The sequence below is a fragment of the Macaca thibetana genome, chromosome 15 (genome assembly GCF_024542745.1).
Source record: "Macaca thibetana thibetana isolate TM-01 chromosome 15, ASM2454274v1, whole genome shotgun sequence".
NCBI lineage: Eukaryota > Metazoa > Chordata > Mammalia > Primates > Cercopithecidae > Macaca > Macaca thibetana.
In genome coordinates, this window is record NC_065592.1 from 65,898,157 (window position 1) to 65,913,893 (window position 15,737).

Consider the following 15,737-nt stretch of genomic DNA (forward strand, 5'->3'; position numbering starts at 1 on the left):
TGAATCTTTCATGTTTTGATTTTAGACTTTTCATACATCAGCAAGCATTTAGTGACTACCTACTATGTGCTAGGGTCCCACTCTTCATATAGTAATATTCAATCTGAATATAGGAATTAGGCTAATCTTACTGTGCCCGTACTTTTAATGAGGTTATGGAATAGTATAAACACGAATGATGAAAATTAAAAGAATTTTGCAAAAGTAAAATTCCATTCCAACATATTTAAAAGATACATTTTTGTATAAAAAGGCAATTGTCTTTTCTAGGAAGATGACTCTTTCATAGTTTTCATGGATCTGATTAGGACAATTTTTAATGAAAACAAAAGCCTTTTCTCTTATGCAAACTTCGTGTTTTTTGCACAGAACTTAATCGTGTGCTGTTTCACTACAGATGAGAGGAAATTGCTACTTGATGGTAGTTCAGTGTTTTGTGAAGAAGTGCTTTATTTTCATTAAAAATAATAGTCATCTTACAACATTTTTAACTACTGAAACTATTCTGACACCTCCTAAACCCATATGACCTCCTTCTCTAACCTGTCACGTACACTCTTAAATGAATCTATTGATGTTTTTAAAAATTAAATGATTTAGGGAAAGTGTGTGGAGGGGAATGCCATCTCTGTTTTTCAAATGAGTTTATAGGATTGATTTCAACTTACTAATCAACTGAAACCAGGGTCAGCATTATTTCTTCTTTAGAGCCTTCAAAAAATAAAATTTCTAGAAATCAATTTGTTTAAATAAAATTGTTTTAGTATAATAATTTGGTTAGGCTTTAGGGTTTTGTCATTGGATTTTACTTATATTCTCACAGTATACCCAGAATCCAAATACATTGTTTTCTGTCTTTTACTTTGACTATAACAATAGTGTCTTATTTTTATAGTCTTTTAAATTAGAAACACACAAAATAAGACATATATAGAATAGAACCACAACATTTATGGCAAACACGTTTACACCAAAGGCTTAGAAGAAGAAAAATCTCTTAGAATTATATGTTGAAGTCTTCCTATAAAATCTTCTAAACAACTGGTGCTAAATTTCAGCATTACCCACTTGCCTTCATTAAATGGATTTTAATTTCCTTCTCTAGAAAGGGAGTTCTGGGAATTATGTAACAAGTGTAATCTGATGAGACCAAAGCGTTCCCATCACTGTAGCCGCTGTGGCCACTGTGTGAGGAGAATGGATCATCACTGTCCATGGTAAGAGTGATTCACTTCTAGTAAAGAATAGGGGGATGGGTAATAAAATGTAAATCTTACAACTTAGCAGCTTTAAACAAAAGTTACGTTAAAGTTACATAGTTTTACAATATCTTAATAAGGATATCGTTATTTAGATTATATGATTGGTCAACTCCCAAAGTCATTTTTCCACAGAAATCCTATGTTTTCTAACAAGGAGAGATTTGAGCAAAAAAACTAATAATATGCAACCTAATATACAAAAGGATAAAGGTGGTTGTATTAAATGAGGCAATGTATATAAAACATGTAATAAAATATCTGACATGTAGGATGTACTTAAATGGTAGCTATTTCTAATTGTAGTAAACCATATATATCCGAATGTTTGTATTCCCTTTTTATTTGTTTAATTAATAATATTTCAGACACCTTGATAACCTCTTCCTTACCCCTTAAAGCTTTTTAAGCATTATGTGTTGGATATAGCTACTACCATTATGTACGTGTTGAAGTATGTGAGTGATAATTAGATGATTCTGCAGAACTGCCAACAGTTTTGGTCAATAGGGGGCTCTCTTGTAATATTTAAAGAAAATGTTCAGTTGAGAAATAGACTCTCTGAAAACAAATGCTGTGTGAATTCTGTATTGTATCTCATTTTAAAGCTGTCACAAAAATCTGTGAACAAGATATTGTATTTAATTCTGTTTTCTTAGCATTGGCTCTCTGTATAAATATTTAAACTGGTATAGTGTAGAGTTTGACAAATGTATCTGTATACATATATGTAGTATTTATGTTTGTATACACAGACATGCATATATGCAAATGTACATAGTGAGCCTCTTAATTTGTAATTGCATTTATTTAAAATTGATTCAAGTAGAGTTTAGCTTTTTCTAATGTTAGTCAGTTTAGAGTTTTCCTTATTTTTGATAACTTATTTTGATAGCACAGATAATCAGCAAACTTTCAGTGGAAATTTGTTGTTTTGCATAGACTGATTATTTAAATAGAAGATAATTTCCTGAAACAGGAAAAAATAAGAGCATTTTCGATAAAAGCACTTTGTTACTACATAAAAATTTAAAAAATTTCTCAATCTGTCAACAAGATAGAATAGTATATGACATATAGTTGATATTCAGAACTGTGCCTTGAATTTAAACAGATTAATTCCCAAGTAATCTTCTAAAGCTCAGTGATCTGTTTGCTGTCACAATAGTAATAGATTTTTAGAAAGCTAGGTGAAACATGTATTCAGATAATTGCTAATCATACAGAAAACTCAGTTTTTAAGCACTTCTTATTGTAGTGTTTCTTACTAACTAAAATACAAATGTTCATGATACAAGTGGATATTGATGCCTTTTTTTCAAATGAATGCAATAGTTTAAGATAAAAAAAAAATCAACTAGGAAAGACTCACTTACTGGTGACCAAATAAGGTGCTATTTAACCTTAATTCTAACCTTGGGGTGATTTCTCTTTCTAGGCCTCTTGCTTCCATAGTTTTAGTCAACTTTTCAGAAGTTGTTAGCAGTGAGGGGGAAATAAAAAGGATTCGGAGGATCAGAAAGGAGGGTAGACAAGGGACCTAAAGAGATTCAGGAATTTTTGTGATTAAATTTCCCTATAGAGCACCGCTGAAATGTTCAGAGAACAGGGGGAATATATAGTGTAAATTGGAAGCAAGGAAAATTTTTGACGTTTTCAGAAATTGTACTATTTAGCTGCCTTTAGGTTTGGAGGTCAATTCTCACAACGCCTCAAGGTTTTCTATATTTCTGGCTTTGATCTTTTTGTTTGTTTGTTTGTTTTTGTTTGAGATGGAGCCTTACTCTGTTGCCCAGGCTGGAGTGTAGTGGCACGATCTCAACCTCCACCTCTCTGCAACCGCCGCTTCCTGGCCTCAAGTGATTTCCTGCCTCAGCCTCCTGAGTAGCTGGGATTACAGGCGCATGCCATTATGCTCGGCTGGTTTTCGTATTTTTAGCAACGATGGGGTTTCACCATGTTGGCCAGGCTGGTCTCGAACTCCTGACCTCAGGTGATCTGCCCCCATCGGCCTCCCAAAAATCTGGGATTACAGGCGTGAGTCACTGCGCCGGGCTTGATCATTCTTTCTAAGTAGTTCAAATGTTGCAAAAAGAACTCATATAGATTGAGTACCTTAGTGCTTCTTAAAGCTGTTCTGGTTAGGAAAGCTGTGATCATAGACATTGTTTCTTAAACTTCCTGGGGACAGGAAGGATAGAACAAGGATAAGCCATCTTTCATTCAGCAGCTGTTGAAGAGCATTTTTGAGTGTGTATAAGCACACTTCTTTTATAATCCTGCTTGCAAATAACAAAGCACAGTAGATTTTCTTGTTTACAAAACATGCACTCTTAAGTCTAAGAAATACCTCTCTAGGGTTTTTCAGTTCAGTTCTATATTTGACTTTAAAAAATGGTTTAATGACAAGTTAAAAAGAGCGATTTAAGTTAGGACCGAAACCTGTTACATCATTTCTTTTTCATTGACAGCATAATACTATTTTGAAATGAAGACATTTGTGCAAAGTCATTTGTAGTTTTGAACTAGGGTTTTTTGCTGGAATTTTAGGATACTTTGACAATTTGGATACAATAAATTTGGAACAATAAAATATTCAGCTTAAATTAGCCTTGAAAATTTTTTATTGTAACATTAATCCTCTTTCCTAGTTAGGGTTCACTGTTGTATTGGTGGAAGTATTGCTCTATGTATCTGTAAATAGTTTTGAATACATTTTTATTTTCAGCAACCAGGGATAGATTTTTAAAATCAAAAAAAGTTGTGAATGCTTATTAGTCATGTCGGAGTGGTATGTTTCAGCTGTTTTACTTCAGGGCATTCAGATTGCTTTCCACAGCTAGAATACTGTAAAGGAAGAGCAATATACAGGGAAGCAGGGTTCTTGCTCTCTTGGCCCCTATGTCTTCTAACTGTACATCCTCTGGCTTAACTCCTTTGTTCCCTGGTTCCTTATCAGTGACACAGGAAGCTACCGTCTGCTCTTCCTGTCTCGCTGAGTTGTTATGAGTTGAAGGGGATCACATATGTGGACTTCCTTTGTGAAGTGCTTTACAAATGTAAGATGGTATATTTATACTTTTCCTTGTATAGTTTGTTTTTACCTTCGAGTGGCCTTAGCGTATCTCCATGAAGTCAAGCATATGTGATATTATTTGTTTTTATTTTAGTCTTGTTGATCCTGAGGTGAACTTAAAATATTGTTTCTTTTTCATTTTTTTTCTTTAGGATTAACAATTGTGTTGGTGAAGATAATCATTGGCTCTTTCTGCAGTTGTGTTTCTACACTGAACTTCTTACTTGCTACGCACTGATGTTTTCTTTCTGCCACTATTACTATTTTCTTCCACTAAAAAAGCGTAATTTGGTAAGAAATGTTTATATCCACTAACATTAGAGCAGTTGTAGCATACAATTATTAACATGTGGTTCCTTTAAGTACAAAAGATTGGGAACAAAACAACGAAAATAAACTCCCAAATTGGTGAATTTTGAACTATATTGGGATTGAGAAGGTGGGCCCTATTCTGACATTTCCTTTTCATGAAATTCATTTATGGTTATTTATTAGTGTTGAGTGGCTTTCTTTAGAAAGCAACACATTGAATCTTCAATATATGTGTCTTGGTTTAAAAATATCTATAATAATGAAAAACAAAGATGAAATGTTCGTTTCTTTTCAGGAATAAAAATGTAGAATGTATTTTTTTTAGCATAATGTCATCAAGATTTTTATTATTTTTTATTATACTTTATGTTCTAGGGTACATGTGCACAACATGCAGATTTGTTACATATGTATACATGTGCCATGTTGGTGTACTGCCCCCATTAACTCGTCATTTACATTAGGTATATCTCCTAATGCTATCCCTCCTGCCTCCGCGCACCCCACATCAGGCCCCGCCCGGTGTATGATGTTCCTCTTCCTGTGTCCAAGTGTCCTCATTGTTCAACTCCCAGAATGTAGTTTTTAAAGGTTCTCAAATAGTTATGTTCTTGAGAAAAAGAACTTTTTTTCTCCCTGACTTTCATCAGCAATGATAACATGAATTTGCAAGATGCTTTAAAAAGTTGTCCACTGAGAATATAATGCATGCTAGTACGATAGTTTTAGAAATGTTTCATCTTATTTGTAGATAAATTTCTGATACAATTGGCATTAAAGTTAGATCATGTGAAAGAATGTACATATTCCCCAGAGTGATCTGTTTCAAATAGTTGAGCCTAATAAGAAAAGCATTAAAATGAAATTCCTCAGTAGGATTAAGGTAGTAATTTTTTTAAGTAACAGAGAAGTAGAATTTAGTGGTGTTAATGAAAAACAAAGAGCAGCTAAGAGGTAATGAATGCATTGTAGTATAGTGCAGTATTGGCAATCTCTGGGCCTTGTTTAAGTTCAGCCCTCTGCCTGTTTTTGTTAAAAAAGTTTTACTGGAAAACAACTACTTTCTTTTGTTTATATATTGTCTATGGCTGCTTTTGTTTTGTAACAGCAGAATTGAATAGTTGTGGCAGAAACTGTATGGTCTGTAAAGCCTAAAATATTAACTGTCTGGCTCTTTACAGTAACTTGGCCAGCCTCTGGTAGTGGAAAGATCTTGTCTTTATAAACAGACATACCTAGGGTTAAAGCCTGTGTTTTCTTATTACATGAGTGAGTTTTGACGCATTGTTTAACCTCTCTGAGTGGTGATTTTCTTCTACACTCATTGTAATGTTAATAATAATGAGATTAAATGAAATAGTATATGTAAACTTAGCTGGTATGTGATAGACATTCAATTTATGTTACATTTGATTTTAGTGAAAACTCTCAGAGGGAGGAAACAGTTTTCTTGGTCTATTTTCGTGAAAATTTTAGAGACCGTTTTACAGTAAGCATTTATTACTGGAAGATTGATGACCAACTAAGGAAATTCCAGTAATCAAATGAAGGAGTAAGGTGTTTGAAATTACAAACGAATTTTCTTCTCTGACTGAAAGGTAAAAACTGGAGAAATTAATGGCAATTAGGCAGTCACCTTTTTTTAAAATGGAGAAATGGATTATAGGTTATATTTGAATATGCTACATATATGTATATGTTTACATGCATAATGTTGGAAAAAGGTCAGCAGCATAGCAAATGTTTGTTAAAAGATTAAATATATCAGGAAGAAGAAAGTATATAAAAAATGAGTGTAAAAAGTGGGTTTTGAAAAGTCAAACCAGATTTTCCTTAGAGCAATCAATTGTAGATGCAAGCAGGTGTTTTTTTAAATAAAAATCATAATATGTTAGCATTTTACCAAATGAAAATCAAATCATTATGTTGGTTGTTAGAAAGCTACTTTAGGAATGAAGCACTACATTATAAATAATTCTAGGGATCTGACAGAGTTATTTATGTCTAGTAGTGCTGAGCAGAAATCGTTCTCTTAGCCTAAGTCTTACAGTTCCCTTGTTGTATCAAGTGGGGTACTTGTATAATTACCACTATATTAGCGGTAATGAAATGAAAACTCAGAGATTATTTTATGAAATTTCCAGGGTCATTTTGCTTCCTTTTGAGGAATCAAGTAATTTTTAGTTTTGTTTATGATATATTATCTCAATGAATGAAGTAATTCATATATATTATCAAGTTAGGTATATAGAGAGAAGAGCTTTACCACAATATTTCCCATTGTAAGAAAAGACAGATGAATTTAAATATATAAAATTGAATGTTTATTAGCACTGTTCTAACCTACTTAAGTTTAATAGAGTAAAGCTAAATTCTAGGACCAGAATTATAACTAAACTTGAAGAAAGTATTTTATAATCTATGTAGCTCTAAATATTCCAGTGATCTGAAGCAAATGAATGTTCAGTAGTTACTCAATATACATTGAAATGACTTCGAGTCATTTCATTGATTTAGAAGTTGAGAATTTGAAGCTATATTACAGATACATACAAACTTCATTACATCTTTTTGGTGGATTGACTCTTGTATCATTATAAAACATGCTTCTTTATTAATAATGGTTCTTACCTTCAAATTTTTTTTCTGTTACTAGTTTAACTATATCAGTTGTCTTTTAGTTAGTGTTTTCATGGTATATCTTTTTCTGTCTTTAATACTTTCAACCTTTCTTGGTTACTATGTCTCATATGTCTTATAGACAGCAGATATTTCATCATTAAAAAATTGTCTTTTAATATGAAATATTTAGTAAATTTTTACTTAGTATAACTGGTATTTTGTCATCTTCCTATTTATTTACTATTTGACTTTATCTCTTCTATGTTCCCATTTTCTCCTTTTCTTGCCTGTTTTGGAATTTCTAATTAAAAAAAAATTCCAGTTTTCTATTTCTAGTGGCTTTCTCTTTTACTCTTTTTATAGTTTTCCCAAAAATGAAAACATTATTCTGATTTTTTTGAAGTATAATATAAGTTAGTACTTTATCATTGTGCACCTAATGAAAGCAGTGGCCTTGGAACACCCTCTGTCATCATCATTTTTCGTATTTTGGGGTGGAAAGTAGATACAGAAAAAAATCACATGGTAACAGGACTTTATCATTATTACATATACATTATGTGTTATATTCTTATATAAGTTATATGTTACCTATAGTCAGTATTTGTTTTGAGTTATCTACGTATTGGTGCTTTTTCTAGTACTCCTTATGTCTGAGCCTCCTCTAGGCTTATTTTTTCTGCTTTTATTGCAAGTCTGTTGGAACAAATTCTCTCAGTGTTGGTTCCCTGAAGATGTTTTTATTTCTCCTTCATTTTTGAAGGATTTATTGTTTGGCACAGAATTGCAGGTTGGTGGTTACTTTTGTTTAGTTTTTAAAAGATGTTATTCCATTGTCTTATGGTTTCCATCATTTCTGTTGTAAAGTCAGTTGTTGGTCTTACTGTTACTCCAATGAAATGTGTTTTTCTTTGGCTGCTTTTATGATTTCTTTTGGTCTTTGTATTTTAGCAGTTATTCTGTGATTCTGTGATGTGCTTTGGTATTGTTTTCTTTGCATTTTTTTCTGTTGGAGAGTTTATGTAACTTTGAATCTGTGGCCTGATGTCATTCTTAAGTTTTGGAAATTTCTTGGCCTTTATCACTTCAAATAGTACCTCTGCTCAATTTTTTCTCCTGCAGTTCTGGGATTCTACTTACATGTACATGAGGTCTCATTGTGCTGCATATGTTCTAAATTTATTTCTTCACTTTCCTTTTTTATTCCCCTCTCTGTGCTTCATTCTGGATATTTCTTATTAATTTATCCTCTGGTTTACTAATCAGCTCTTCTGCCGTGTCTAATCTACCCTTAAATCCTTCTAAAGAGTCTTAATTCAGTTATTTTTCACTTTTAGAATTTCCATTTGATACTTTCTTTCATTGATAATTTCTGTGGTGAAATCATCTATTTTGTCATCTATTTTTTTTGAACATGTTAATCACAGTTGTTGTAATGTCTGTGTTTGATTACTTTAATTTTGAGATCCCCTTGTGGGTTCGTTTCTGTTGACTCTTTTTTCCTCTCAATTTCCAGATATTTGGTCCTGCCCTCTGACATGCCGAAGTCAGAATACTGAGCATTTTGCATGACAAATTGTAGAAAATGTGGTTGATGTGTTCCTTCCTCAGATTTGCTTTACTCTTTTTTTTTTTTTTTGATAGGATATAAGAGAAGGCTCATTTTTATCCAATCGGGTTTGTATAACAAGAATTTCTAATGCTAAATAACAGAACATTGGTCTCAACATGGCAGTTCTTGGGAAGATGCTGTTTATTGTGTTTATTGGTACTTTGTAAGGAATCTTGATTGCTGGATTTGTCTTTGTGAAAGACTAGTTTCAATTTGCCTTCATTCCAATAGTATAGTCCTTCGGGGTCTCAGCTGAAAAACTGAGGTGTTTATTGTGGATTGTGCCCTACAGTTACTGTTTTCCTGGCCTTGGAGATTTTGCAGGATGTTCTGAGTCTCCAGTTCTACTTGGCTTTTCATTCAGTACTGAGTGTGAATTGACAAGTACTTTCAGATAAAAAGCAGTGCAGAGGCTGGACGCGGTGGCTCAAGCCTGTAATCCCAGCACTTTGGGAGGCCGAGATGGGCGGATCACGAGGTCAGGAGATGGAGACCATCCTGGCTAACACGGTGAAACCCAGTCTCTACTAAAAAACTACAAAAAACTAGCCAGGCGTGGTGGCGGGCACCTGTAGTCCCAGCCACTCGGGAGGCTGAGGCAGGAGAATGGCGTAAACCCGGGAGGCGGAGCTTGCAGTGAGCTGAGATCTGGCCACTGCACTCCAGCCTGGGTGACAGAGCGAGACTCCATCTCAAAAAAAAAAAAAAAAACAAAAAAACAGTGCAGAATATATGGATCACCTTAATGCCTGTCTACTTTCTCTGAGATTTTGGCCCTATAAGTTCTGGAGACTTTGGCTACTTGCCAATGTCTTCAAACAGCTGTGTATTTATTAATTAATTGGATTTTATCTGGTTTTTAATAGTGTTTTTGGTGTGAGGGTTGGTCCCATACAAACTATTTCCTCATAGGTGTCAATGGCAATAACATTTTGTTTAAAAAAATTTCTTCCCAGGTGATTTTAATCATTGCTGCCTAATTGCATAACTCCAGGAGGTAACACTCACATCATAGTCTATGTAAATAGTATCCTGTAGAGTTGTGCAGCGCAAAACTTCTGTGGCTATAAGGTTTGAGAACTGCTATAGTGTAGGGAATGAGACTCATGGTGGACTTTATAGGTGAGGTAGAGATTAACCAAATGGGGAGATGAAGGAAGTCATTGCTGGGCCAAAAAAACAACAAAAGCCTTGAGACTTTAACTGGAATAATTGGTTTTAAGGGCAAATCCATTGTAAAATTCCAGCTGTATAACAAACTTATTTAAAGCTAAATAATAAAATAATGTTCTTACTTCAGCAGTTCTTTTGTAAATTATATTTACTGTGTTTTTCATAAAGGTAGAAAAAATTTACCAATAATTTCAGAACAAAAGTCACCATTATTACCACTGACATTGAAAAAAATAATGTTTTATGGTGGAATATTCTTCAAAAAATACTGTCCCATCAGTGTTTCTGCAAGCCCTTTCCTGGGTTTCTTTCATTTTTCTCTAAAACAAAAATCTGTATCAAGCTCTTGATTATGTGTATGTGTATAAAACTATGTGTGAATAAAGATAGTATCAGGAATTTCATTCATTCATCTTATTACTCTTTCTGTTATTCAGGATATGGAATAAGATCCTCCAAAGTCCCTACCTATCTTTGGATATTATGTTAATGATTATTATACATATTTTTTTTGGGAGTAATGATGCAGTTAAAGCATGCCATGGACCTTGACCCTGTGTTCTTCTGTCATCCAGACTGAAGCGAAAGCTGTAGTCTGCATTTTCTTTCTACCATTTTAGGTAGATAGGTGGCAGCATAGTATCTTTTCTAGCCCATCTTTAAATTCCAAAGCTGAATGGAATTGCCTGGGTTGGAAAAGAAAGTGTTAACTTTCTTGTTTTTCTTTTCTTGTTTTTTTAAGGCGAAAATGTTTATTCATTTAACAGCAACAACGACAAAAAATGAGTTGCACTTTGACCATTGCTGTACTAGCACTTAACCTGTATTCAGTAGAAAACTGGTACGTTGTGGGTTATGCTCATGCTCATGGTAAAGACAGTTGAGAGAAAGCAGGTTGTTCACAAATTCTGGGAAATGAACAGATTGGGAGCCTAATTTTCTTCCATTTCTCTCTTCTCTTCGCCTTCTGTTTTCAGGAGAGCTCTTTCTGAGCTGGATTATTTTAATTTCCTTGCAAGTGCCCCATTGTTTTTTATAGTAACTTAATGCTTTTTAGATTTCTTCTTAATCTTTTAAAATATTCTTTTATTATGGACATTCAAAGATTTATATGTTTTTACCATGTGAAGTTTTGAGGAAATACTTGAATTTATCCTTTGTTGAGGGAAGTAAGGACTAAGATGTGCAGGAGATAAGGAATTTATAGTTTATCATGAATCAATGCCCAAATTTAGGATTTATTTTTTAAGCTATAGATACTGATTTATATTCTGAGTCTTACACTAAAAAAAGACCTATGAACCTAAAAAGAATTAGTATTTACTGTCTTCCTCAGAAATAGTAACTAAAAAAATCCCGAAATTCTCAAATAGTTTAAAAAATGTATATCTAGAAAAATTGCAGAAACTTGAGTAATAATTTTGTTTTCTAAATGAATGGAGATAAATTAAACTTTTTTTTGTTAGAATCACAAAATCAATAAAGATTATAAATTTTGAGATGTTTGGAGAAGTTTTTCAGGTGTTAGACATTAAATTAGTTTGCATCATTTGCATTTATCATTCCAGAATAACGTTGAATTTTACTTAAAAGCCCTCTCGAAGGTAATGTTTCACTTTAAGTATTTATTGGGATGAAAATCATTGTCTAGGTTCTAAAACCTGTAGATTGGGTAATGATTTGGCATTTAAGTGAATAAAATAGATGGATATTGAAGAAAATGAACTTTCATTTTTTACCAAGGTCCATATTTGACTATTTCACATAGTTACTTTAAATGCTTATAAACAGATGCCTAGTCATTTGGTGTATTGGGTCAAATTCTAATAATGTATTTCATTTTATTGGATACTGGTTATTTACCAAAACCAATACTAGAAATTTATGGTTTTAAATTAAATATGAAGGAAAGTACCACTGTATTTAAAGAGTATACCTTAAATTTATTGTATATTTATCCATGAATATTTTATTGGTAACGTGTTTTCTTTTTTATATTATTCTGGATTTGTATATTACTTGGATTAGCGGAAAATGTCTACTCATTTGAAATATTTCTGAAGGGATAAATAGTATGGTTATCATCTTACAGGTACGGTAACTGAAATTCAGAGAAATTCAATACCTTGTCCAGTCACAAAATCGCCACTTGGCAGAGGTGTGATTTGGGCCCATGTCCCTAAGTCATGTTCTTGCTATTACTATATCTTATTCAAGCTCCCATTCAATACTGCTTTTTGCATTTTTCCCTCAAGAAATTTTTTAGCAATATTATTGTAGGATTAAAAATATCAAATATATTTAAAAATACTAAACATCATAATATGTGGTCTTCAGAGAAAGCTCAATGAACCTCCTGATTGGTAGATTAATATTTTGCTGTTTTCATTTTTCATTGAGGCAGTCTGTTATATCTTATAAAGGCATCATAGTGGGTTAAGACTAGTTTTTAAATGTGTACCTGCTGGAAATCAGATGCGGGCAATGTTTACTATTTCTCTACATGAGAAATAGTATAAGCTTAAAAAAAATAATTTGTGGCTATTAGTATCAGAGTTTATACAGCTAATCATTGATGGCATACCACTTTAATTCTAAAATTATGTCTTTTAGCTTCTTTTTAGATGAAGTGGTTCTGATAATTTCTAATTATTGTATACTTACTTTTATTTGAAGGGGAAAAGCATACTAACTGCATTTAAGGCTATGAGAGCAGTGGGTGACAGAAGGGGAAGAGAGGAGAGAGAATTTCAATAAAGGAAATGCTGCCAAAATTCAGAAGAGGAAAATAAATAATGTTTAGCAGCCTAGCCAACTCTTCTGCTAGGAAGATACATTATTATTATTCCAATTGGCTGATATCTAATAGCGTTGCTAGGGATTTGATGTCAGAACTGTGCCACAGAATTATTTGCCTAGCCTTTTGGCTAACAAAAAATAGAAATAGTCAGAAGACTTGGCTGCAGGTAGCTTTGAATATTGGTAAATCTTTTCATAATTTATTTTAATCTTTTCCTATAATCAGTTTTAAAGTAGTCTGAGTACTTCTGCTATTTGAAAAAATATTATAGGCTTAATAATAACTTTTGTTTTCTTAATATCTAGGAGGTCATTTATTTTGTTCACTGAAGGATGGAAAAAAATTGCTGAAATACACATTTAGCTTTTTAGATTTTTGGAAAGAATAGCCAAGAGTCAAGAATAGCCAAGAATATTGTGGAATTAAAATTGATATGAGACGAAAATTATTTTTAATGCTAATATAAAAGTAATTTGGCTTTTTTGTTCTTGTTTCCTGAGATGCTAGTAGAGATATTATTCCTCAGTAACATTTTTTATGTTTTTTGCTTGAAAAGAATAATGTCAGATATACAGTTTATATTTCTAAAGAAATAAGAATAATCTATTTATTATTCTAACAATTGCCAATTCTGTCAGTATATCTCTATGCTTTTAGTGAGAGATGGAACACAGAAACTTTATAATAAATCTTAATCCTGTCCTACAATACCAGGTTGACTGAGTGTATGTCCTTGTTAAACATGTTTCTATAGTAAGCTATAAATATTAATAGCATTTAACATAGAAAATTTATCAGTTTTTTTTTCTCTGTAAGACTGTTACAGTTACTGTGAATTTAAATGGTTAAAACCTGGCAGCAATTTTATTGTCTTACTTTTACTTTTACCAAACACTGTAGCACTGCATTAATTGGTGAATGCAGTAAGGAAGTATGTTACTCTGTTCTCTTATTGGATTGCCCAAACTTTTCTAGAATTTTTACTGCTAAAATATGGTCAGGCAGACAAAATAATTTTTCTGGAATATTTCACCCTCAGCTATTAACCTGACAGTCAGATGCTAGTGAAATATGCTCTGTAAGGTAGTTGCATACATATGACTACCAAAATTTAGTGGATAATTCTGAACACTCAGTGATAGCCATTAGGGAGGTATAAATAATTATTTGTTTCACTTTAGATATTAATTGCCATTAGGATGTAATAAGACTGAAAAAAGTACATTTTACCTGAGCACTGAGTTGGGGAGTAGAGGGGTTTTATGTCGAATAAGCGTGTAACTTCTTTTCCTATGTTTTGGAATATAATAAACTTAAGCTAAGGCTCATTCCAAAAAGTGCTCATAACCATACAGATATCATAGGATTTTATTTTAGGATTAAATTAAGATTACTTATTTTAATGTCAGAGTATTAGCCTTATGAACCTACCCTCAGCATGTGAAGTTGGTTATTTTGTTATTTTGAAAATTCAAATCTGTATGCTTTAAATATCTCAGATGTGATCTAAGCTGTTTCTGTTATTTTTATTTTTTAATTTTATGATCTATATTGTCTCTAGGTGTTTCTATTCTTGAACAACAGAGAAAAACAAAATCCTTTACCAGTGGGTACAGTGGTTCTCAGTGGGGAGGAGGTTGACTTTCTCCCACACAAAACATTTGGTAATGTCTGGAGACGTTTTTGGTTGTCACTAGGGGAGTGCTACTGGCATCTAGTGGGCGAAGGCCAGGGATTCTGCTAAATGTCCTGCAATGCACAGGGGAGTCCCCTGCAACAAAGTATTATCCAGCCTAGTGCCAGTAGTGCTGAGGTTGAGAAACTCTTCGGTAGGAGGAAGATCACAAAGAAAACACATATTTTTACTTTTCAGAGTAGTCTCATAAAAACACAGAAAAGTAAGTATAAGCTGTGGTTTATAAATAAAAATTGCTTCAGACTCATAGGAAAATTGTCATTTTATATATAAAATTTTATTTGTAAAACACAGTTTTTAATTTTAAAAAATTATGAGGAACGTTTATTCAGTCATTCAGTACATATTATTGAATGTACATATTATTCCCCGTCGTCTAAGCTCTGAAACAAAGTTACTGTGTTTAAGGAGCTTACGTTCCGATTAGAGAAGACAGTCAATAAACAAATGTATGGTAAACAATATAAGTATTATGAAGTATAATAAAGCAGGGTACAGGGGTGGATATAGTCAAGGAAGACCTTTCTCATAGGGACACTTGAGCAGAGACCTGGAACTCAAGCAAGTCCCTGTTGACATTCTCAAGGAGCAGTAAGGAGACCAGCATATCTTGAGTGGAGTGAGTTAGGGACAGAGCAATAGGAGATGATGAGTTGAGAGTAGTAAGGGCAGTGATTGGACTGGATGCTTTATTAAGATAGTGGTTGGGACTTTGTAAGCTGTTGGAGGGTTTTGAGCCACTACAGAATCTCATTTACATTTTAGAAAAAAAAAAAACAACAACCTGATTGCTATGAAAAATAAACTGAGGGACAAGGATAATAGCAAGAAGACCAGCTACCAGGCTGCTAAAATACAGTCCAAACACGAAATGATTATGGTATTGGTAGAAGCGCTTACAAGTGGTCTATTATAGATTGAAGGGCTAACAGAATTTGGTGATAATTTGAATGTGGGCTATGAGATAGAATGTGAAACGTCAAGGATATTTCCAAGACTTCACAGCCCAAACAACTGGAAGAATGGAGATACCAATTACTGAGAGAGGGAGCCTGAAGGAAGAATAGGTTTTGGGGAGAAGTTAAAGAGTTTGGTTTTACACATGTTTACTCTGCCTATTTGACTTCCAGGGACAGATGTTAATTAAGCAGCTAGATACAAAAATCTGGATTTCAATGGGGTGGTCT

At 33.1% G+C, this 15,737-nt stretch overlaps 1 protein-coding gene across 5 annotated transcripts in view; it reads left to right on the forward strand.

The window, feature by feature from the left end:
* The window catches only part of ZDHHC21 (zinc finger DHHC-type palmitoyltransferase 21), a 75,160-nt gene that overhangs the window by 22,346 nt on the left and 37,077 nt on the right, over positions 1 to 15,737 (forward strand). For all 5 annotated transcript variants that reach the window (XR_007719580.1, XM_050759603.1, XM_050759602.1 and 2 more), the window contains 2 exons: positions 1,106 to 1,217; positions 4,488 to 4,626. Coding sequence is in view for 4 of the 5 variants with exons in the window: in XM_050759603.1 (XP_050615560.1) it covers positions 1,106 to 1,217; positions 4,488 to 4,626 (251 nt within the window). In the remaining variant the exon portion in view is untranslated. The remainder of the gene's footprint in view (positions 1 to 1,105; positions 1,218 to 4,487; positions 4,627 to 15,737) is intronic.